The sequence below is a fragment of the Perognathus longimembris genome, chromosome 28 (genome assembly GCF_023159225.1).
Source record: "Perognathus longimembris pacificus isolate PPM17 chromosome 28, ASM2315922v1, whole genome shotgun sequence".
Taxonomy (NCBI): Eukaryota; Metazoa; Chordata; class Mammalia; order Rodentia; family Heteromyidae; genus Perognathus; species Perognathus longimembris.
The window spans coordinates 17,397,569-17,422,914 of NC_063188.1; the positions used below are offsets into that span (position 1 = coordinate 17,397,569).

Consider the following 25,346-nt stretch of genomic DNA (forward strand, 5'->3'; position numbering starts at 1 on the left):
CTCGCCCGCGGCGCAGCCCCGGGCTCGGGGTGACTACACGTGGCGAGGCGGATGTGAGTGTGTAGAGGGTGTGGAAACGTGAGTGTGTGGATGTGGCATGTGTCCCAACCTGCCTGGGGCGGTGGTCTGCTGCGTGGCGGAGGCAGGGCGGGCCTCCGGAGGCCGCACCCGCAGGCTGGGCCACACACCGCCTCGGCTACTCGGCTGGAGGGCTGGTGGCGGCTTCCCTATCGATTTAGATTTTTGTTCTTTTGGGCCAGGTTCCCCTTCCTACCTCTCTTCTCCCACTGGATCAGTTCCTGAGGAGGGGAATGTTTTCCTGGGTAGTTTTACACAAAGGAAGTGTTCTCTGCACCTCTGATGTCCCCTCCCTTTCCTAAGCCTCATACCTTCCCTCCCTCAGTCATTAGTACCTTTTTGGACCTTTGCCCTCTTCAGCCCAGGATGATCTTGAGTTGGTTGTTTCTCTCTTGTCAGTCAGGATGCAGGTTTCCGCCTCGTTTTGCCAGCATGGGGCTGTGCTGTCAATAAATAGAGGCCACAGCCCCACACCTGAGCGCAGGACAACGATAGCCGCTAGCCGTGGTTGAGAAAGGGTAGGCCTAGGAATTCTGGATGGTACTTAAGAAATGTCCCAGAAGGTGCCCTTATGACTTGTCTTAGCTGCTGTCTCTTCTCCCTTCATCAATTGCCAACCATTCCAGAATCTTTCTTGCTAAAGTCACCCTTCCACCTACACTGTCCCTTAGCTTTTTTGCTCAAGGTTGGTACTTTATTACTTCAACCAGCTCCATATCCAGCTTTTTACTCATTAATTGGAGATAAGAGTCTCGGGGACTTTCCTGTTCCCGCTGGCTTTGAACTACAATCCTTAGCTCTTAGCCTCCTGAGTAGCTAGGATTACAAGCATGAGCCACCAGGGCCTAGCCCAAAGGGGACTTGTTCCTTGAGGTGATTCATATTTGAGTGGCTAATTGAAGAAAGAAGGTATACAATGGAGGAGGGGAGGGAATGACTCCTAAGGACAGAAACTTATTATTTTTAGAGCCCTCTTAATGAAGATTAAAGAACATTGTGGTGTAATGGAAAGTGTCCTGGGCTTGATGGAAATCAGTGGGCATGTTTTCTTGTCTCAGCTTGATTGCTATGTGACCCTGAATAAGTTATTTCCTTTCCCTATTAATTTACAGAATAAACTATTTGTATTAGTTTCAAATCTGCTCTACTCTCAGGGTTCTAGGATTATGAAACCATTAATATTAGTTTGGAAACAGGATTTGTAAAAGAAATACTGACCCCCTTGTCTTTTTCTGGAGAATTTTTCCCATCCCCACTTTTCAGGCAGTGTTCATCTTTCTGCTTCTTGGAAATGAGAATTCAATTGCAATTTCTTATTCTTGCCTCATTTTTTTTCACTTTTTCTTAGGCCTACAAATTCGACTTTTGATGATGGTCGACCCTGTAGAAGCAATAGTAGACAACGAGATTTCAGAACTGGGCTCAGCCTCCATTTCTGCCTTTTTGTAGTCACAAAGCTCATTTTGGACCAAGACTGCAATCATGTCTGTGATGGTGGTGAGAAAGAAGGTGACACGGAAATGGGAGAAACTCCCTGGCAGAAACACCTTTTGCTGTGATGGTCGCGTCATGATGGCCCGGCAAAAGGGCATCTTCTACTTGACCCTCTTCCTCATTCTGGGGACATGTACACTCTTCTTCGCTTTTGAGTGAGTTTCCAATGAGTTCTTTGATTATGGTTGTGTTTTTTGTGGTACATGGGGATTGAACCCAGGACTTTGGGAATACTACAGTAATGAATGCCCCAGCCCTTTTGTTTGTATTTTGGTTTTGAGACTAGTCTCACTATACTTTGATGGGGCTGGCCTCAATTTTTGTTTCTCCTGCTTCTACCTCTGGAGTAGCTGGGATGATAGGCATGCACTAGCAAATCCAGGTCTGATTATTTGGGCCCAGGAAAATCCCGGGAGTTTCCTGAAATGTCTTTGGGTCATGCCAACTGAATTCATTACTTTATGGTTATAGCAGAATATATACTTGCTAAAAAGACCCAGACTGTCAGTATCAATTTTATAGTCCCAGTTTGGGGCTATCCCTGACAAATTTGGAAAATATAAAAGCACGTTGTTTAAAATATGTATTTCCTTCTTTCAGTAAAAGGCGCTTAGTGACAAACTTCCTCCTCTCTCTTTATCCCTCCCCTTTACCCTTCATTGTTAAAATACTACTCAACAATATTTACTCTGTTATTTTGGGTTTTATTTCCTTAAGCCTTAGCTCTTAGCTGTTAAATTAAAAAGCCAAGTGAATTGGGAACTTGCAAATTGGTTCCAGCCTTAGCTGTACCACAAACTAATTGTGGGCACAGCATACACATGCTTTTTTTTGTTAAAGCAAGTTTCTTTTTCTTTCACTCAAAATCCCTCAATGTAAACAACTCTCTATTGTGTGTATGCCCATACTAGCCTTGGAGTTATTTTTTTCTGTGATGTAATCTTGAGTATTAGACCTGCTGTTTGAAGTGTGTGTAGGTCACTATTCTAGGGAGGTGGCCAGTTGGATTCTAGGACACTGTGGCATGACTACTGGGTGTGCTGAGAATGCTCTTCACTCTAGGGATGGGAACAGTGCTAATTGTTTTGGGATTACTACGGGGAGGGCCTTGAGGAACCAAGAAATGTGTGTATAAACTGAGAACCACACCTGATATGACCCTGCGGTGGTTCATGTATATGTGTGACCTGGTGAAGGAACTCCCATGCTGGGGTGTGGTCAGGGGAGATAAAGTGAGTTGTGGTGAACTGGGGTTCATTTTGGCCCTGCTATAAGGGTTATAGACTTTTTCAGTACATTCAGAATGATTTTGGGGTTGATTTGCCACACTTTTTTTAATGGTTGCAGCTGGCTTGAGTAACAGCAGGGACAAGAGAGGATTTCTCATTTATAACAGGCCTAGCAAAGTAGGGTCAGAGTAGCTCTTTCTTAAAAGTCTTTTTGCTGTTGCTACCGACTTTGTGGAGACAGGCAGATTACTGAAGGCAGATTACAGATTACTCTCCAGTCTTGAATTTTATGTGTGTGTGTGTGTGTGTGTTTGTGTGTGTTCTTCTTCTGTTCATGGACCAGGGGTTTTAGGGTGGTACAAGTGAGCATATGCAGGCAGACATGTGCATGACATCAGACAGTTCATTTTCTTTCTCACCTCTGTTTCCAAAGTTTCTTTGCTTCATTCCTATCTTGCTTCTTGTTGGAAATGCAAAACAGAACTTTGCTGTCATTCTTTCTCTCTTTTGCTTTGTGTCACTCACAGCTTTGTGGTTGAATTTTTTTTTTTTTTTTTTTGGCCAGTCCTGGGGCTTGGACTCAGGGCCTGAGTACTGTCCCTGGCTTCTTTTTGCTCAAAGCTAGCACTCTGCCACTTAAGCCACAGTGCCACTTCTGGCCGTTTTCTGTATATGTGGTGCTGGGGAATCGAACCCAGGGCCTCATGTATCCGAGGCAGGCACTCTTGCCACTAGGCCATATCCCCAGCCCTGTGGTTAAATTTTTTTATGATTGGAATCATTCATGAAAGAGATGTGACTTGTTTCTAGGCTTTGAGTGAATTGGTAGCTCAGGTCCTAGGAAATCTCTGGTTTCACTGGCCAGGGGAATTTGGGATTGGGACTTATTGCTGTTTGACAATAACTTTTCTAAACTATTGGGAGGCCATGGGAGACTCTCTGACTTAGATCTATTTCACTTAGGGCCTTGCAGGCCTCTGAAGGAAACTTCCCATGGGGGTAAAGCTTATAATTAGCCAAGTTACTATTTGATAGAGGCAGGTTGAGTTTTCTTCCAAGATGATTTCCTGCCTCAAAACTATTTCTTGGGTTTTGCTTCTAGGTACAAAGAGTGAGGCTGTTTATAAAACTACCAAAGACAGTTCTAGCTGTCTGAATGTTTTCAAGGTACGGGGAGGGAAGACAGAAGTAAATAAATGTGTTAGTTTATGAGTGGAATGGAAAAGTATAAATCTGATCAAAGGGGGAAGCACCCTGATGATAAATCCTTTTTACTGAAAATTATGCAGCCTGTATTTGTAAATGTACGTTTATCTGTGTAGATATATGCGTGCATGGGTGAGTGCATCTGAGTAGTGAATGGCTTTCTGGTTACATTCTTAAATTGTCCAAAAGCACAGAATCCACATCCTCTGGATGTTGCACTTTTGTGTGTGTATGCAGGTCTTGAGGCTTGAACTCAGGGTATGGACTCTATTCCTGAGCTTCCTTTGGTCAAAGCTAGCACTCGATTACTTGAGCCAGAGCTTCACTTCCAGTTCGTTTGGTAGTTTAGTGGAGATAAGAGTCTTACAAGGCCAGGAATGTGGCTTAGTGGTAGAGTGCTTACCTAGCATGCAGGAAGCCCTGGGTTCCATTCCTCAACACCACATAAACAGAAAAAGCCGGAAGTGGCGCAGTGGCTCAAGAGCAAAAAGAAACCAGGGACAGTGCTCAGGCCCTGAGTCCAAGCCCCAGGACTGGCAAAAAAAAAGAGACTTACAGACTTTCCTGCCTGTGCTGGCTTTCAGCCTCTTGTGTAGGTAAGATTATAGGCAGGAGCCACTGGTGCCCAGCTTGGCAGTTACATTTTTGCCTGTGGGAAGACAGTTCAAATGTTGAGGCACATCTGGATTTTCATTTGGAAACAAGGCCCTGCTTGCAGGAGGTGCTTCGATACAAGTGTGAGCTGAATTATGGCTGCCTGTGGCACAGCTCAGGGTCAGCCAGATGGCTTGAAAAGTCTGCTCAGGCATGTGTGTGCCCTTAATGAAAAACATGCAATTAGTGGTACCAGTAGACAGCCTTGTAGTTTTAGATTTTGCCTTTAGAAATCAAGATTTTTCAAGAGAAAGGTACATAATTTTCATTGGAGAAACTATATGTTGAATATATAAAACAAAATAAAAGGTTTTCCACTGGGAGTAGTTAGCTCCAAATTGCTCACAGTGTTTTGGAAGAAGGTGGGTGGCCATCCTTCAGGACTATTATCACAGAGAAATTGGACTATCTAGTAACCAGACTTCTCATAACTCTGGGAATCTGAAAGTCTCTATACCAATGTGAAATATGCATAGAGAAGAATATAGACTACCAGTAGGTAACTGTATTTAAGCGTAATTTTCCTCATGATAAATGTATTTAAGTTTAAAAGTGGAGTGAAAATTATACAGTGCTTAAAGAACAAGGATTTCCTAATTAATTTTGAGGATGAGGATTTAGGAAATGTGAACATATATGCTGATTTCAGCTTTAAGCACAGAAACCATTTTTCTGCTCAAATCTTATATAGCTTATGTGGTGAACACATAGCCATCACTTTGGCCTAGAGTCTCAGGACACTATAGCAGAATGACACTGACACCCTGTGAGCTGTCCAGCTACTGAAAGACTATTTATTGTATTTGGTTAAACTTATTTCCTGGCAAAGTGTAGTCCCCTGGAAAGGATCAAGTACACTGTCTTCTGGAATTGGGTTCCTAACTTTCTCTTTTTGCTTTGTGACCAAACTTTTTTGTTTTATTTTTTACCAGTCCTGGGACTTGAACTCACGGCTTGAACACTGTCCCTGGCTTTTTTTTTTTTTTTTTTTTTTTGCTCAAGGCTAGCACTCTACTACTTGAGCCACAGCGCCACTTCTGGCTTTTTCTATATATGTGGTGCTGAGGAATCGAACCCAGGGCTTCACGTATACGAGGCGAGCAGTTTACCACTAGGCCATGTTCCCAACCCTAAAACATTTTTTAAAAATTGTTATTATAAAGGTGATGTACAAAGGAGTTACAGTTACATAAGTCAGGTAAAGAGTACATTTCTTTTTGGACAATACATCTTTTCCCTTACTCTCTCCCACTTTTTCACTCTCATTCCTACCCACAAGTTGTATAGTTCATTTTCAACATAGTATCTAAAGTGTACCACTGCTGCTCTTGTTCATCCTTTATCTCTCTATTTCTGTGCCTCCCTTACCCTTCCAAAGTTAGATAGATGAACAAACAAGGCAAAAAGAAAAGAAAACAAAAGCAGCAATGAAGAAAAACACTTGTTTCTATTCTTGGAGTTCATTTTGATAAATATTATTTTATACGATCAGACACACATAGGTATTGTGCCTTTGTGTTCATCTCCTAAGAATTTCTTGTGGCTCTTAATGGAAGCAGCTTGCTGATATGATCAGCATTTATACCCTCCCTGTACCATATGTGGAGGAAATCATACCAAGGCACCATTTAGACCAGTTTCTGTCGGCCTAGTCCTCATGGGTGCTTTTCATGTGCACACTGGCAGAAGAGTCATTGAATTAGATGAACTGAATAAGGCTTTATAACACTGCTTAGTAAGTGTCCCACTTCTAACCCATCCAAATTCTGTTCCTTTCAGGTTCCTTTAATTGCACATGCCACTCATTGTAATGAATAAAATATAACATTTCATGTATTTCTGACTTTTATGGTGATTGTACTTTTTATTTATCCCCCACAATTATAGATAAGCTCTTTCAGGGTCTAGGATTACCACCTATATTTGTAATGGCTGTCATATCATTTTCCAGGCTTTACATAGTAACGTAAGTAGAAAATATATGTTGATGACAGAATACATTCTAGATACACTTAAAATTTAACAGTCTTGCCAGGTACTGGTGACTTGCACTTGTAATCCTATTTACCCAGGTGGCTGAGCTATGAGGATTGTGGTTCAAAGCCAGAATTGCAGCTGTGGCTCAAGTGGTAGAAATCTAGACTTGAACAAAACAGCTCAGGGACAGTGCTAGCCCATGAATTCAAGCCCCAGGACCAACACACACATGCACACACACAAACATACACACACACGTGCATACTAACAGTTGTGCTTTGTAATCACAGTACAGTAGAGATATGAAGGGCTTTGGAGATTTGTTTCATTCTTTTGTGGGTAAGGAAACCAGGCCTATGGAATTGAGTTTACTTCATCAAGATCTGTGGACCATCCAGTATCTCTGAAGGACACTCCACTCCACTTCAGCTTTTTTTGGTAGTTTAGTGGAGACAAGAGTCTCATGGGCTTTCCTGCCTGGGCTGGCTTTGAACCATGATCCTCAGATCTCAGCCTTCAGAGTATCTAGGATTATAGGCATGAGCCACTGGTGCCCAGCTTCACTTGGCTACAAAATCTGGAAGACATTCAGATTACTAACACTGTGCCTAATCAAATGTGGAACAGCATATTTGGCTTCTTTCTAGCTAGTATCTGTGTGTATTGCCTCAGTTATTTCGTCTCCCAAGGTCATGTTTCTATAAAATGAAGTCATCTTTGTGAAAAATGGACAGCATTCTGACATGGCATTCTGGTAGCCTTGTAGGAGGAGTGGGGTTGCTTTTTTTTTTTGGCCAGTCCTGGGCCTTGGACTCAGTGCCTGAGCACTGTCCCTGGCTTCTTTTTGCTCAAGGCTAGCACTCTGTCACTTGAGCCACAGCGCCCCTTCTGGCCATTTTCTGTATATGTGGTGCTGGGGAATTGAACCCAGGGCTTCAAGTATACGAGGCGAGCACTCTTGCCACTAGGCCATATCCCCAGCCCAGGGGTTGCTTATCTTGAACGTGAACTTACAAGTGTAAGGAGATTCGCAAGTTAATTAGGGATTGTTGCCTCTGTGGCCACTCCTAGACCCCATTGCCATGATGATGACTAGAAGAAAAATTGAGCCATGTGTCCCTTACTTTGTTACTTCATAGATTATCTTGGAGGGGAAACTGAGTCCTGTTAACTGATGCAATAGAAAAAGAAGATGTGATAATACAAAGTTACCAGGTTTGAGGATCAAAACCAAACTTTGACATGGCAGTATACTTGTGTTTATAGTGACAAGGACCAGGTCCCTAAAAAGGGAGCCATATGTCCAACCTGGTTTGTTGTTGTTGTTGTTGTTGTTGTTTTTCTTAAGGAAGGGTCTCAGTTCCTACGCGGGCATATATATGAACTGATATCCACATACTTTAGGCTTCCTGTTGTTGCTGGGATGAAAAGTACATGACATTACCTACATTCATTCAGTTTCCCTTCATTAAGAGGTGGTCTTATAGTTTTTTTGCCTGGGCTAATTCAGGGTAATCAGTAGGATGTTTCTGAAATGAAGCAATGAGAAGATAAGGGTCTTGTGATGATGATTAGGTAAGACCATGGAAAATCTTAGAATACTGGTATGTGGACTTCGGGAGCTTAATGTGGTTGGCAGCAGGTAATTGTTCTGAGTAATTAATGAGAGGTATACTATAATTGAATTTGAATTGAATTTAAAATTTGTTCTTATAACTGAAGTTTGGAAACTACTGAGTATATTTGCATGGATATACGTTATAGACCTCCTCTGAGAGAGGACCTTTTACCATCTCAGAATTGAAAACGTCTGTTGGTTTACTTTCTTTATTGCTACTAAATCAAAAGAAGGTTTTCCATTTTTCTTTTGCCTTCGCACAGTAGTAAATATGGAGGTTGATTTTAAGTTATGTGTTTAGTGTTAAAGGAAACTTTTTCTCTCAGTTGACGGAATGTTATCAGAAGAACCTTGAAGTGTCATGCTTTATACTGGGGGTGGTACTTGTGGAAAGTCTTTATTGTGTGACCAATGGCATTGTTGTTGCCTTAGTATTCTTTCTTTTTTTTTTTTTTTTTTTTTGGTTATGGGGCTTGAAATCAGGTCTTGGATGCTATCCCTGAACTTTTAAAAACGATTTATTTATTTATTTATTTTTGCTCAAGGCTAGCATTCTACCATTTGAACTATGGCTCCACTTCCAAGATTTTTGGTGGCTAATAAGAGATAATACTCTCCTGGACTTTCCTGCCAGGACTAGCTTTAAACCTTATACTCAAATCTCAGCCTCCTGAGTAGCTAGAATTACAGACATGAGCCATAGTGCCCAGCCTGCCTTAGCATTCTTAAGTAAACTGAGTCTAGTCTAGCCACATCTACTCCTTTACCTTCAAGGTAGAGGAAAAAGATGATGTAGAGCATGTGCTGACACTGAACATGTGTCTATTCATGGTAATGTTTCTGAAGAAGAGAGCAAAGAAGAGAATAGATAGGAGGAAGCTGAGTTGTACACCTCTCTTCCTGCCAAAATGCAGGAGAGCAGGCTCCAGCTTTCTTTTGTTCGGTGGCTGCCTGCTATACATGGCTCCCACATATCATATGCCTATGCAAGTTTTAAGTGTTTATTCTCCGTTGAAGAGAAGAATCTGGATCAGGGGTTAGGTGCTAGGAGAGAAGGAGTCATTCTCTATAGGGCACTGGTATTCTGGTGTAACACCATGCCTGGGGCTATACTTTTCTACAGAGGTAGGAAGACTTCAACTTTTGTCCTCATTCTCTCTCCTCTCTTGTCTGTGAGAACTGGAGGTCAGTATCTGAAACTCAGAATATGTTTGGTGTGTGTGTGTGTGTGTGTGTGTGTGTGTGTGGCTTTAACTTGGGGCTATGTGCTATCCCTGAGCTTTTTTTTTGCCTTCAGGCTAGCACTCTACCACTGAGGCACACCTTCACTTCCAGCTTTTTCCGTGATTGCCTGGAGATAAGTATCTCATGGGCTTTCCTGCCCAAGCTGCTTTCCAACCATGATCTTCAGTTCTCAGCCTCCTGAATAACTAGGATTACAGGCATGGGCCACCGGCACCCAGCATACAATATTTCTTACATTGTTAGATAAAGGTTCTGTGTATTTATTTTGCTGTAAAGGTAGAGTCATGATCTGTTTCAGGCTGCTATCATAAACCATCATAGCCTGGTTGTTTGTAAACAACAAAAAGATATTCTTATAGTTCTGGAGCCTGGAAAGTCCTAGATCAGAGTGCTGGCAGATTCAGTATCTGGTGAGGACCTGCTCCTAGTTTACAGACGGCTATCATCTTGCTGTGTCCTCACTGCAGAAAGGGCAAAGGAGTTTTCTCCGTCTCTTTTATGTGGGTTACTAACCTTACCCATTCATGAAGGTGAAACTTTGGGTGACATAATAACCTCAAAATGTCCCACCCTATCTCCAGAGACCATCTTGTAGAAACATAGGTATTCATTCTATAATGAATACAGGTAGTAAGAAGATAGACAGCCAGTTACGTCAGGGAGGATTTTAAGCAAACTCTTATTGGTATTACAGTTCTTCCTAAAAGCTCTCCTAAACAGATGCTATTGGAACAGTTTCAAGCAGCCACCAGCTCCCCAAGAGAGCTCTTTTCTGTCCACTTACAGTACTTATAGTCTGAATCACTATTGTAATACTTGGTTATTGCGTTTATTTTATTCTTTAGCTGTTTCATATGTTAGTTTTGTTTTCCCAGTAAAATTAACTTCTATTTCTCCACTTCTTTCGTTAGGCCACTGCTTGCTTGTTGGTCAAGTGGTTGCACTGATAAAAGAGCAAACAAAACATAAAAACCTAAGAAAGCTCTTAAGGAGACTTAAGAGGCAGAGTATTATATAGAACTCCAATCTAAGCTTCTAATTTTTGAGGCATAGCACTGCCATGGAAGCTGCTTGATCTTTTACCAGCAACACAGATGAATCTTTTGAGATTTTTTTTTCTGTATGAATTCAAGTTTGTGTCATTATCATCCCTCTAATGAACTAGCATGCTGGGGGTGGGGGATGGGATGTGACTCATTAACCTAGCCTGGCACTGCTGGTTGCTGCTGGTCAGTACTACTATGTGGACATTGGGACATATAGGAGTCTAGCCCAGCTATGGAAGCCAGAGGCTAGTGAACAAGTTGGCAGAGGATGACTTAAAATGATGTCTCTTCAGGTGGCAAAAATGAAGACTTCATGGGAATATTGTTTATTTATAAAGGGAGAACAGGAACTTCTAACTCCTTGGAAGGAGAAAGGCCTCTTGATACTTGGAAGACAAAGGAGAGTTCTGTTCCCAGAAGTGTATGGATATCATTATTCCAAGAAGTGATATAGATGGAAAGTACTAGGGAGTTTCAAAACCAATTAGCTTATATTCATGGATGACAGACCCAGTCTTTCTCTAAGACATATTAAGGATGTTAGAAGATGCCCTAATTTTGGGGAAATGCTATCAAATCTTCATATAATTCATTTCTGTCAGACAGATCCTCCAGTTTACTTCAGTAATGGAACAAACATATGGAGTATTTCAATTTTTTTTTTTTTTTTTTTTGGCCAGTCCTGGGCCTTGGACTCCGGGCCTGAGCACTGTCCCTGGCTTCTTCCCGCTCAAGGCTAGCACTCCGCCACTTGAGCCACAACGCCGCTTCTGGCCGTTTTCTGTATATGTGGTGCTGGGGAATCGAACCTAGGGCCTCGTGTATCCGAGGCAGGCACTCTTGCCACTAGGCTATATCCCCAGCCCCGAGTATTTCATTTTTTTAATTGAAATGTTCAAACTATATTTACTTTTGGTGGGCAACATGATATTTTTGATGTATGTATGTATACATTGTGGAATGTTATCTTTCTTTGGTGAGGACACTTAATATGTACTTTTAGCAATTTCCCAGTTTATAGTACATTGTTATTAAATATAGTCACTGTTATATGCAGTAGGTCTCCTGAATTTATTCTTTCTCATTGTCTGTTTACCAGCATATCCTCATTCACTCCATATTAGGTAAGTATTTTTGAGATAGGGTTTTTCTGTGTTGCCCAGGCTGGTCTTGAACTCATGAGTCCAAGTGAACCTCCTGCCTCAGCCCCTCCAGAGTAGCTTAGAGTAAAATGTATACCCCCGTGCTTGGCTTAGGAGTTTTTGTTTTTTTAAAGACAGACACCATGGGTTGTAGTTTACAATAGTCTTTAAATGCTGGCTCTAGATTTCTTCTTATTCTGAGTAGAAAGGACTGCTGGTCTCACATCTGCCTCTCCAGCCACACCCATTCACTAGAGACAACTGGCTGCCAGTAGTAGCCTCATCTCTGGAGGAGACAATGGGCCTCTTGTATACTTGTTGACATACAGAGTGGATTGTTGTAGCAGGTGCAGAAGATAGTCTGTGTGGACATTACAGAGACCTTTATCCTTGATGGTGTAGCATAATCCAAATCTAAGTTGTTCTTTGTCTGTTCTACAAGCAGGTGTTAGAATAGGACTTAGTTACGCTCAAATTCTTTAGATCAGAGAGCAACATTAATTTTGAATCCCTTGTGGTGGTGGTTGTATTCATTCTGTATTGTTTTCCTTTAATAAAAAGAAATAAATGTGGCTAATCAGTTAGCTCTTGCTTTTTAAGGGCTTTGCTTAGAAACTCTACTCTGGGTAGTTTTAAGTCTTAGAGACATTGCTCCTTTGTTTTCAAAAGATCTTATGGATGGACAATCCCTAGGAAGGTAGCTGTTTTCTGTTAGTGTGGTGATTTCGCATGCTTGCTTATGAAACAAAGCCTCTAATTCTCCTATGTACTTGGGGTCCTTGGGGTCCCTGGTAGGTGGTAGTGATTTTTGTTTGTGATTTTGCTTTTTGGTTATGTGTGTCCATGAAGGGGGGCAGTGGAAACGAGTGTAGTCCACAAGCTAGTGATATGCATGAGCCTTAATTACCCTGAAGTCAGCTGCCAGATCCTTCAGTTCTCAAATTCTCCCCTCCCCTTGGCTTTTGGGAGAAGGAAGTAAATCATTAAAAAGCAATCTAAGACCAAAGATTGTGTTAAAAGCAAGCAAGCAAACAAACAAGGAAACAAACGAAAGAATCTACTTAAATTACCTTGCAGATTCAACAAATATGTTCATCTCATCACAAACTGCCTAGTCTAATATCACAATCGGTCTCATCTCCTCATGCGTTGTGTGTGGCAAGGAGGCAGGGGAGGATTGCATGAGGGTTATTCTGAAACAGCAGCCAATATGCAATCCAGGGTTAAATGTTTGCCCTGAATAGACTTCCAGCTTGCTTACTCCCTATGCTGATGAGGTAAGCTTTTTCCTTAGCTTACTTTCTCTGCTTTCCCTTTGCTCCTTGCTCATCTACTTATAGTCTGCTTCCAGTGAAGATCTCTGTTTTCAAGGAGAAATGTGCCTTGGGATGAGGATTAAAATAGGTCAGCAGTTACTCTTATTGCATATTCCCATTCATTTGGTTTGCTATTCAGTTCAGATCAGTAAGTATTTATTGATTTACTTATCTTTGTTCCTTACTTATATTAGGGTATAGGAATCATAATGATTTTTTGTCAGTTCTGGGGCTTGAACTCAGGGCCTGGGTGCTGTCCCTGAGTCTTTTTGTTCAAGGCTAGGGCTTTATCACTGGAACCAAAGCCCCACATCTGACTTTCAGTGGTTAATTGGAGATAAGAGTCTTATGGACTTTTCTGCTTGATCTGCCTTTCAACCATGATCCTCAGATCTCAGCCTCCTGAAGAGCTAGGATTACAGGTGTGAGCCACCAGCACCTGGCTGAGATGGTCTTCTTATTCCTTTTTTGATGGTCTTTAGTCACCTACTAGCTGAAATTGAGGAGATGAGGAATAGATGTTGCAGAGTCAATCAGCAGCTCTGAACCTTTTCATTGGTCTTAAAGCATGCTGAGATACCCTCTGTCCAACCCATGAGCCTGCTACCTAATTGTTCTTTTGTTCTCCCTTCTCATCAAGCTCAACCCTAATGCCAAATGAGTGGCTGTGAAAATCCCTGGGCATTCCTAGAGTAAGAGCAATCTTAGCAGAAGTGAACCTTTCCTGAGGCAGACAAAATGTGGTTCCCATTAGGTTGATAGTAGGCATAGGTTAACTTGAGGAAGAGAGGTAGGTTCCCTGAGGCCGTCTTTGTATGTTATATGTGACATCAGTCATTTAGCATGTGTTGAGCTTGTACTATGTGCAAAACCATCTGTTAGGTGTTTGGAAAATTAAATAAATATCATGGTCCTTGTCTTTGATCTACTGCTGATTCTGTTGTAGAAACCAGATGGGCATTCTTGTAACATTTAGACAATAATATAGGGCTGGTATAATGAACTGTTGAATTGCTTGTTTTCTTTATTGCTGTTTTCTTTAGGTGTCGCTACCTGGCTGCTCAGCTGTCTCCTGCCATTCCTGTGTTTGCTGCCATGCTTTTCCTTTTCTCAATGGCCACACTATTGAGGACTAGTTTCAGTGATCCTGGAGTCATTCCTAGGGCCCTACCTGATGAAGCAGCTTTCATAGAAATGGAGATAGGTAAGTCTCCCAAACAGCTGGCTACCTTTGTATGGTGTGTGTGTGTCCTTTTAAATGATCATTCTATGAATTTGGTAAGGCAGATATAGCAAGCTTATAAAGTCTTATGCTTTGTTTTTTCCCCTAGTAGGCTGCATTCCAGAGAGGATTTGTCAACCAAGGTCTAGCTGCAGTTTCCAAGAGGATTTTTTTTTTTTTACTTTTTTAGAGGAAGGTTACTACACATTTGTTTTATTGATGACTGCCATAAACTTCCCTATTAAATAGTATATACATGCACACATATACACTTAAAAAATTATTTTATTTTATCTTTTTTATTTTTTTTTGCGAGTCCTGGGGCTTGGACTCAGGGCCTGAGCACTGCCCCTGGCCTCTTTTTGCTCAAGTCTAGCACTCTGCCACTTGAGCCACAGGACCACTTCTGGCCATTTTCTGTATATGTGATGCTGGGGAATCGAACCCAGGGCTTCATGTATATGAGTCAAGCACTCTTGCCACTAGGCCATATTCCCAGCCCAACACATACATTCTTATGTGTAATTTCAGGGACTCACCCATCTTCTGAAGTACACTCACAGGCCTTCTGACCAAGTATTCCTGTTTGAGGAGAAGGGGCTGCTATGTACAGGAACAACTTAAAATTCTAGGAGAGGTAAAGGCGGTAATTTTAAGCTCAGAACTGTAGTCTGTAGTGCAAGGTGGGGGACTTGGGGTCAGAGATCGAAATGCTATACTACCTGGAGCTATGATAGCTTCATTAATTGAAATAAAACATCACAAGGCTAGAGAGAGGTATAACCCGATTGCTCCTGGTATGAAAGAAGTCCAAGATACAAGTACTAGGAGGGAGTGGGAGCTTACTTAACCAGCAGCAATGTCTGTCTAAATGGTTTTCAAGTTTGTACTCAAGTAGCTGAATCAACATCTGAATCAAAAAGTAATCTAGGACTTGCAAGGTTAAGAAGCTATGCTGGTCGAGTACCAATCTATGTCTGCCCTTTATTTGTTTGAGATGCTTTGAAGACATCCATGCTTTTGTAATTTTTTGGCAGTATTGTAACTTGAACTCAGGGCCTCACACTTGGTAGGCAGGCATTATATCACTTGACCTACTGTGTCTGTTTTTCCACTAGGATCTTGCTTTATGTCTGGGTCAGTCTGGACTGTGATCCTCTTGTTTATACCTCCCATGTCACTGGAATGACAGGCACATGCCACCACACCAGCTCTTGGTTGAGATGGAGTCTCAAACCATGACCCCCAATCTGCTTCCCAAGTAGCTCAGATTACAGGTGTGATCCCCTGGCACCTGGTTATTAGTATATATCTTTTTGAAAAATTTCAGACCATTTTAGGTGAGGTAAGGAGAAATTGATTTGCATATATTTGAACTGAATGGGTAGGAAGGGAATAGTGGGAAGAAAGCAGAAGCCAGGTGTGATGTGTAAATGGAGTCCTGGGGAGAGCTAAGGGTAGGACTGGAGGTAATTAAGTGCAACATATAAGGGAGAATTATGAGCTATTTTTTCTCCATCTGGATTCTTTTTTCTTTTAATATAAATATCTTGTTATTATTAAGGTATTATATAGAGGGGTTACCATTTCATATGTTAGGTAATGCATACATTTCTTGTTTTTGGACAGTGTCACTGCTTCCTTCACTTTCCCCCAGTTTCCCCTCCTGTCCCTGCCCACAAGTTGCATAGTTCATCTTCCACATAGGATATACTGAATACCATGCTTGCAGTTTTCACTCTTCCTCCCTCATCATCTGGATTATTTTATAGACTGGTTTCTATTCACACTTGAAGAAACCAAGGGCCAAAGCAGTATCTTGACTTGTCTTTTGCATCTCACAGCATGTTCTCAACATGATTAGCTGTTTTCTGCCCCATTACTAGGCCTGTGGCTCAAACTCCCTGTGGCTCAAGCTCAAGCTGTCACATTGTGACCTTTGCATTTATCATGGTGCTTTCAGTAGCAGAATATATTCTTTTTTTTGTTTGCTTTGTTTTGATGGTACTGGGGATTGAATTTACAGAACCCTATCATTTGAACCATACCTCTAGCTCCTTCTTAAATTGGTAAGTTTTGAAGTGGAGTTTCACTTTATGACTAGGCTGGCCTGGGCAGCTATCTTCCTGCTTGGGGATGACAGATGTGTACCACTGCACTCAGCTACTGGTTGAAATGGAGCCTTGTAAATTTATTTTTCCTGAGTTCAAGCTATGATCTCCTGACCTTCAGTTATCAAGGAGCTAGGATTACAGGCATTGTACCTTGCTTTAGAAGAGTATATTCATAGTCAATGTATATATTTATGTTAACAAGTTTTTGTCAGCCCTATATTTGATATTTTATGGGGTTGGAAGAGAAGTCATATGTTGTTTTTGTTTGTTGTTTTTGCATCTTAGTGTCTCCTGGGGGAGAATGAACCATGATCTCTGTTTCCCAGGTACCCTAATATAAAGAATATGCAAAGAAACATTAAGATGTCATACTGGTACTTATGTCACCCTCTAATGAATTAGCTAAGACTTGTGACACACTGTTATTGTTTGATTTCACAGCACCTACCCCACTCCACAAAAAAGGAAAAATGTTCCATATGACAGATATTTTTAAAATCAAATTGAATTGAAAAAAATCTGTTTTTAGAATTATACTGCATAGCAATAGTGCAACGAGATGGCACTTTCATGCTATGGGTGGGCAGGCCTGGAAGTTTTACAGTCTGTCTGGAAAGCAGTTTGTCTATTGCCAAACTTTTAAACCCTTATGAGCCTTAGGGTTCATATTCTGTGACCTAGGAATTAAGGATTTATTTTTTGTGTGCCAGTCTTAGGGCTTGAACTCAGGGCCTGGGCACTGTCCCTGAGCTTCTTTTGCTGGAGGTTAGTTCTCTACTATTTGAGGCACAACTCTACTTCTGGCATTTTGGTAGTTTATTGGAGATAAGAGTTTTACAGACTTTCCTGCCCTGTCTGGTTACAAACCTCGATCCTCAGATCTCAACCTCCTGAGTAGCTAGGATTACAGATATGAACCACCAGTACCTTGCAAATTGAGGATTTTTTGAGGGCTTAACTAGAAGATATAATCCAGATATTTAAAACAAGTTACTATAGGAGGGCTTAAATTATATCTTTCTTCCCCTAAATTCTCTTTAATAGGAATATGACTATTTTAATGCTAGCAACTTTGTACATTACTCCTCAGTCTTTACCATGCTCTTCTTTCAGCTTTAAAAAATTAATTTTAATCTAGGCTCTCGTTAATACTAGCTACTCAGGAGACTGTGATCTGAGGATTGTAGTTCTAAGCCAGCCCAAGCAGGAAAGTCTATGAGACTCATATGTCTAATTAACCATCAAAAAGTTTGAATTGGAGGTATGGCTCAAGTGGTAGAGCACTAGACTCGAGCAAAAAAAACACAACAAACAAAAAGAGCTCAGGGACAGCATCAAGATCCAGGACCAGCATATCCAAAAAAGAGACGTTAAATACCCTTGAATAAGCATCTTTTTAACTTTGATAAGCCCCTAATGGTAGAATTACTGAAGTATAAAGTACTATACTAACTACTGCCATATTGTTCACTGGTAAGGTACAAGAATAACCTTTGCCACCCTAGATTATATTGGGTATTTTTATTCTTTTTAATATTTATAAATATAGTAAGTGGAAATACTATCTTTTGTTTATGATTTTAGTTTCTCTGATTATTAGTAAAATTGAATATTTCATATTTTTGAATTTTTTTCTCTTGTGACGGCTTTTCTTTGTAATCAGACAACAAACTTTGATGAAACACCTTTTTTCTTTTTGTCGGTTGCGGGGCTTGAACTTAGGGCCTATGTGCTGGCCCTGAGCCTCTTTATGCTCAACGCTAGCCCTCTACCACTTGAGCCACAGCACCACTTCTGAGTGGTTAAGTGGATATAAGAGTCTCATAGGGATTTTTCTGCTTGGGCTGTCTTTGAACAACAATCCTCAGATCTCAGCCTTCTGAGTAGCTTGGATTCCAAGTGTGAGCCACCCGCACCTGGTAAGAAATACCTTTTTACTTATACATAATAGAATTGCATGGCATTCAGTGGAATTTGAGGTGACACTACAAAGGATTGAGATTCTAGTCTTGAATTGCTCATCTAAAGAAGATATTGGACTCACTAGATACTATGTTGAAAATGAACTGTACAATTTGTGAGTGGGAATGAGATGGAAAAGCTGCGAGAGAGCGAGGGAAGGGGTGATACTAACAAAAAAGAAATATACTCTTTAACTAACTTTTATGACTATAACCCCTCTATATAACACCTTTATAATAATAACAAAAAAATTCTTCAAAAACAAAAAGACATTGGACCAGCGGAATATGTTTTGTGTGTGTATGTGTGTGCTGGCACTGTGACTTAAAGTCGGGACCTCATACTCTTGCTTACCTTTTTTGCCCATGGCTGGCACTCTACCACTTGAGCCACTCCTCCAGTCCAGCATCTTTCTAGTTAATTGGGAATAGAATCTCATGGAGTTTTCTGCTCAAGCTGGCTTTAACTGTGATCCTAAGAGCTCAGTCTCCCGAATAGGGCTACAGGACTGAGTCACTGACATCTGGCACTAAGGAATTTTTGGTGACCACCACCCCTCCCTCTCACTGCTTCTGAAAAGGTGATAAGACTTTGAGCTCAAATAATGTCTAGCAATCAATGAAACTATATTTACTGATTTACAGAAGCTACCAATGGTGCAGTTCCCCAGGGCCAGCGACCACCACCTCGTATCAAGAATTTCCAGATAAATAACCAGATTGTGAAACTGAAATACTGTTATACATGCAAGATCTTCCGACCTCCCCGGGCCTCTCATTGCAGCATCTGTGACAACTGTGTGGGTGAGTGAAACAAAAGGGATGTTGCTTTGAGGGAAAGGCAGAGCTGATCAGGGAGGTCAGGGTGGTCACAAATTTTGGGGAAAAGTCAAAGGAGGGGAGAATATAGATTCAGATTTTTAACAAAATAGATTTAGATAGAAAAAAAAGCTCCTGAGCTTCAAAATCAACAGTACTTGTATAGATCAAATCACAAGTTAAATGGCCCCGAGTCTAAAATTAAAAACCAAACAAACACAAAACTTCTTTGGTAAGTGAGAAACTAAACTTACCGGTTCATGAAATCTACATTTTCTTCTGGATTCATGTTATATGGGGCCCATCTAACCTAAGGGAGGAGAATCCTAGTCCACTGGAGGGCAGTATTGAAGAAGGAAGGCCTATATAAGAAGTAGTATTCCCAAGAAGAGGATGGGTGCACACATTCATTGAATTTCTACTATATACCAGGCACTGTGCTAAGCACTCTGTTTGTTGTTCCCTCATTTGAGACTTATAGCAACTCCCTGAAATCACTATTCTACAGATAAGGAACTAGTAAAGCATTTTTGTATAAGTTCATGAAATTAGCATGAGATGATGCTGGACCAGATATGATGGTGAAACCTTTTGTTTTTTGTCTTTGGAAGCATGACTGGTATAGCTGTACTGAATACCACATCTATGCAGTTTATTTGTACATACTGAATACTGTGGGCTAAATCCTGGGAAAGATGAGATAGGGCCAGTAAATGTACTTTTTGATGAGCATATGTGTGACATTGCTGCTGTTTTCAATTTTACCATATATTCATACATTTTGAATGCATGTAGCATGGCCAGAGTCCTGGCTTTCCTCTTACTAGCCAATTCCTTAGGCAAAGATTGGGGAGGTGCATTTTAATTTATATGCTAAATATTGAAATGAAGGTAGAATTTTATAAATCAAAACACATTTAAAATGAACCAGAAAAAATAAACATTGTCTTATCTGAAGGTTTCATAAAGAATCATTTCTCCTTACGCATATTTTTAAATATAAATAACTCACAAAAGATGATTTTTCTTGTGTTGGTTCTGGGGCTTGCCCTCCAGGCCTGGGAGCTTGACTTCAGCTGTTTTGTTTTTTTAAAATCAATGCTAGCACTCTACCACTTAAGGTACAGTTCCACTTCTAGCTTTCTGGTGGTTAATTGGATATGAGTCTCATATGGTTTGGTTTTGACTGTGATCCTCAGATCTCAGCCTCCTAAGGAGATAGGATTATGAGCATGAGCCACCAGTACCTGGCAAAGGTTTGATTTTTCTTTTTTCTTTTAAAAAGCACTAATGTTCTACTAGAAATGTGGATGCTTCACAAAGCAAGAAATATATTAGTATGGAAACATGTTCTCTTTTTTGCTGGTTCTAGGGCTGAACTCGGCCTGAGTACTGTCCCTGGGCTCCTTTTGCTAAAGGCTAGCACTCTACCACTTGAGCCACAGTGTCACTTCTGGCTTTTTCTGTGATTAATTGGAGACAAGAGTTTCATAGACTTTCCTGCCCCAGCTTGGCTTCAAACTGATCTCAGCCTCCTGAATAGCTAGGATTACAGGCATGAGCCACTAGTCCCCCACCTCAGGATGCTTTTTGAAGTCTAGAAAATAGCGAAGAAAACTTGATAAATTTTAGGTCTGTACTAGTATAAATTGGGAGAAACTTTTGGGAAGGCAACCTAATAAGAGTCATCAAATGTCTCAAACCCTTTGTTAAATGGCACCTCCTTTTACAACTACTTAAAAATTAAAATTAAAGGGCTGGGGATATAGCCTAGTGGCAAGAGTGCCTGCCTTGGATACATGAGGCCCTAGGTTCGGTTCCCCTAGCACCACATATACTGAAAACGGCCAGAAGCGGCGCTGTGGCTCAAGTGGCAGAGTGCTAGCCTTGAGCGGGAAGAAGCCAGGGACAGTGCTCAGCCCCTGAGTCCAAGGCCCAGGACTGGCCAAAAAAAAAAAACAAAAACAAAAAATTAAAAAAGCCTTAAATCATGTATACCCTTTGAATCCAGTTACACTTATCCCAAGAAATTGGTGATATACTAGTGGGTATGATAGTGCACTGATCTATTTTTAGTACTTGGGAGGTTGAATTAAGATCACTAATTGTGAATTTCAAGCTGCCTGAATTCTAAAACAGGGTCTAGGCTAGCCTCAACTACATAGTGAGAGAACTTGTGTCAACCCTCTTTCCTGCCTATCCAAGGAAGAAATTAAAGCTATAGTAAAGATTTAGGGATTGGGCTGGGGATATAGCCTAGTGGCAAGAGTGCCTGCCTCGGATACATGAGGCCCTAGGTTCGGTTCCCCAGCACCACATATACAGAAAACGGCCAGAAGCGGCGCTGTGGCTCAAGTGGCAGAGTGCTAGCCTTGAGCGGGAAGAAGCCAGGGACAGTGCTCAGGCCCTGAGTCCAAGGCCCAGGACTGGCCAAAAAAAAAAAAAAAAGATTTAGGGATGGCATTTTATTATGAAAAATTAGAAAAAACTATAATAATCCACCAACAAATGAGTGGTCAGATGAATTCTACGAGATTCATGCAATAAACTATGGAAAAAGCATATACCAGAAAGCTACTTGACCACCATATTCATCTGTATTCACTATCCTTGTAAGCCCCATGTCTTCCTGCTAGTTACTATTCCCACCCAACAGAGCCTAGTATCATGTCTATTTATAATAGCCAAAGGGAGGAAACAGCCTAAGTGCCCATCAACTGATGGACAAATTAAGAAAATCATACAATGTAATCTTATTCACGTAAAATAAGAATGAAGTACTGAAATATGCTACAACATGGAGGAACCTGGAAAACAATGCTATGTGAAAGAAGCCAGACACGTAAGAACAGCTATTGTTTGATTCCACTTCCATGAAATGCCTACAATAGGCAAAATCATAGAGACAGGAGACTCAAGGTTGCCAGGGTGTGGGGATAGGGAGACTGGAGAATTACTGTTGAATGGGTATAGAATTTTTGTCTGAGTTAATGAAAAAAAGTCTTGGAAACAGTGATGATCTTTGCATAAGATTGTACAACTAATACCCTGAATTGTACACTTAAAATGGTTAAAAATGGCAACTTGCATGTTATATATATTTTACCAGGATAGAATTTTAAATAAAAAATTGAACTTAGCCAGGCACTGGTGGCTCACGCCTGTAATCGTAGCTACTCAGGAGGCTGAGAACTAAGGATTGCAGTTCAAAGCCAGTCCAGGCAGTAAAGTCTGTGAGACTCTTTATCTTTAATAAACTGCTCAGAAGAAGCCAAAAGTATCACTGTTATTGAAAGTGGTAGAGCACTAGTCTTGAGAGACAAAGTTCAAGGACAGTCACTGGGCCCTGAGTTCAAGCTCTTCATCTGACCCAAAGAAGAAAGAAAGAAAGAAAGAAAAGAAAAGAAGAGTTGAACTTAGATTTTTTTTTGTGCCAGTCCTGGGACTTGAACTCAAGGCCTGGCCACTGTCCCTGTGCTTTTATGCTCAAGGCTAATAGTCTATCATTTGAGCCACAGCTCCATTTCTGGCTTTTTTGGGGGGTAATTCATTGGAAATTAGTGTCTCCACAGACTTTCTTGCCTGGGCTGGCTTTGACTCATGATCCTCAGATCAAAGCCTCCTGAGTAACTAGGATTACTGTACAGGTATAAGACATCAGTGCCCAGCCTTGAACTTAAATTTCTTAAATTTATGAGGGCACTTAAGTGAATTTCAAGTAATCTTTGGTAATGTTCTTGAAGGAATATATATATATATATATATAGCTTATATACATACATATACTCTCATTTAGTCCTGTACAAACTTGTATACATGGCCATTTTTTCTTTTTTTTCTTTTTTTGTTTCCAGTCCTGGGGCTTGGACTCAGGGCCTGAGCACGGTCGCTGGCTTCTTCTTGCTCAAGGATAGCATTCTACCACTTGAGCCACTGTGCCACTTCTGTTTTCTTCTGTTTATGTGGTGCTGAGGAAATGAACCCAGGGCTTCATGTATGCTAGACAAGCGCTCTACCACTAAGCCACATTCGCAGCCCCACCATTTTTTCTTTAGTTTTCTCTTTGCAGATTTTGTGTGCATGTGTGTCTCTCTGTGTTTGTGCTGGTCCTAAGGCTTGAACTTGGGGCCTGCATGCTGTCACTGACCTCTTTCGCTCAAGGCCAGTGTTGTATCACTTGAATCACAGCTCCACGTATTTTTTCAGTGGTTACTTCCTGCCCAGAATAGCTTCAAACTGTGATCCTTGGATCTCCCCCTCTTGAGTAGCTAGAATTTCAGGCATGAGTCACCAACACCTGGATCTACTATTTTATTTTATTGTAAGGATGATGTACAGAGGGCGTTACAGTTACGTAAGTAAGGTAGTGAGTACATTTCTTGTTGAACATTGCTACCCCCTCCCTGGTTTTCTCCCACTTCCTCCCCCCCCCACTCCCCTCCCTGACAAGTTGTAAAGTTCATTTCCAACATAGTGTCTGTGAGTATCACTGTTGCATTGGTTGACATACAGAAACCACTTTATTGTATGGTATTAGGGTTTGAATTCAGGGTTTTCTGCTTGCAAGGCAAGTACTCTACACTTAATTCATGCCTCTAGCTCTTCTTGCTTGAGTTTATTTTTAGCTAGTTTCTTGCTTTTGCCAGGGCAAATTTCAGACCTTGATCTTCTTAGCTGCATAGCTGATATTACAGGTAATACCACACTCAGTTTGTTTGTTTACATAGGATTGCATTAACTTTTTGCTTGGTCTAGCCATGAACCACCATCCTCTCAGTCTCTGCATCTGGAGTTGGATTATAGGATTACTTTAAAATATGTTTTCTAAAGTTCATAAAGTCAAGTGTTTTCTTTATTACTTTTGTGCTTAGAAAGTACTCTATTCAAAGGAAAAATATATATCCACTTGTTATAGTTATTTGTGGTTTCACTTTTTTTTAACCTGTAACTCAATATATCTGACAGGTTATTTTTGACAAATAGTATGAGAAAAAGGGTAACCTTATTTGATAACAATTAGTCCCTTATCTCAGAATTGTTTATGAAATTATACTTCCTTTACAGTTGTGTTTATTAGACAGAAAATTCTTACATTTTCTATCGTCTGTTTCTGTGCTCATTGTACTATACCACACCATTTAAAGGACATTGTAGATATATAGAGGGCTGGATGTGGAGGAGTATGGCTGTTATATGAAGCTGAGGGCAGGAGGATCATGAGTTCAAGACCAGTCTGGACTACATAGTGAATTTGATGGTAGCCTGGGCTATGTAGTATGACTTTGTTGTGGAATAAAAGGCAATGTTGTAGATTTATATTTTTAATATGCAGAGGTCAAGAAAGATCACACTAATCATTTTACAAAGTTTCCTTGACTGTTTTCACTTATTTCTTCTTCCTGAACTTAGTAGGCCCACCTGCTAAGGAACTTTTTAAATGGTACTGGGATTCGAACTCAAGGCCTTGTGCAAGAAATGTGTTTTCAATAGAGTGATTGTTTTTATTTGTAAAAGCAATGCCTTTGCAGAGTAAGACAGATGAACTCCTTGGAGCCTTAGTTTTTCCATCTGTAAAATGAGGAAGCATATATCCTTTTCCTTTTGCCTAACTCAAAGCATTTTTGAAAATCAAATGAAATGGGTATGAAAATATTTTGAAAAAGAATAGTGATTGTGTTTTTATATAGCTGAAGTAGATGCCGACCCTGGGGTCTGTGAATTAGATATTATGTGGATGGTGGGATTGCTTTTGCAATGGAGGTTTTGTCATTGAACTCTCTTTTTCTCACAGAGCGCTTCGACCATCACTGCCCCTGGGTAGGAAATTGTGTTGGAAAGAGGAACTACCGCTATTTCTACCTCTTCATTCTTTCTCTTTCCCTCCTCACAATATATGTCTTCGCTTTCAACATCGTCTATGTGGCCCTCAGTGAGTATGCAGGGCTGTGTCTGTGGCAAGAGTAGGGTGGGGTGGGGTAAGACTCCAGGGAAGAGTATGGGGGCACTTGGGTTTCTGGAGGGATCTTACCATTTAGGAAGGCACCTTAGGACCAGTTAGAAATGAACACTGCTGCCCACTTTCAAGCTGGGCTCTAAACTTCAGTTCATAGCAATAGATACTGTATTTGTTGGCCTTCACTCTGGTACTCTGTTGGAGACTGGAGCCTTAATTACTGGTCTATACCTAGAAAACCGCATTTCTGATCCCAAAGTCTGGGGATACAT

At 40.9% G+C, this 25,346-nt stretch overlaps 1 protein-coding gene across 2 annotated transcripts in view; it reads left to right on the forward strand.

Moving 5' to 3' along the window:
* The window catches only part of Zdhhc9 (zinc finger DHHC-type palmitoyltransferase 9), a 32,739-nt gene that overhangs the window by 811 nt on the left and 6,582 nt on the right, over positions 1–25,346 (forward strand). Inside the window, exons 2-5 of one of the 2 annotated variants that reach the window (XM_048336220.1) lie at positions 1,427–1,727; positions 14,049–14,209; positions 18,948–19,106; positions 24,913–25,050. In XM_048336220.1, coding sequence (XP_048192177.1) covers positions 1,561–1,727; positions 14,049–14,209; positions 18,948–19,106; positions 24,913–25,050 — 625 coding nt within the window. In that variant the 5' untranslated portion in view covers positions 1,427–1,560. Of the gene's footprint in view, positions 1–1,426; positions 1,728–14,048; positions 14,210–18,947; positions 19,107–24,912; positions 25,051–25,346 lie in introns of those variants that run through there. The other variant, XM_048336221.1, reaches the window with a different exon arrangement.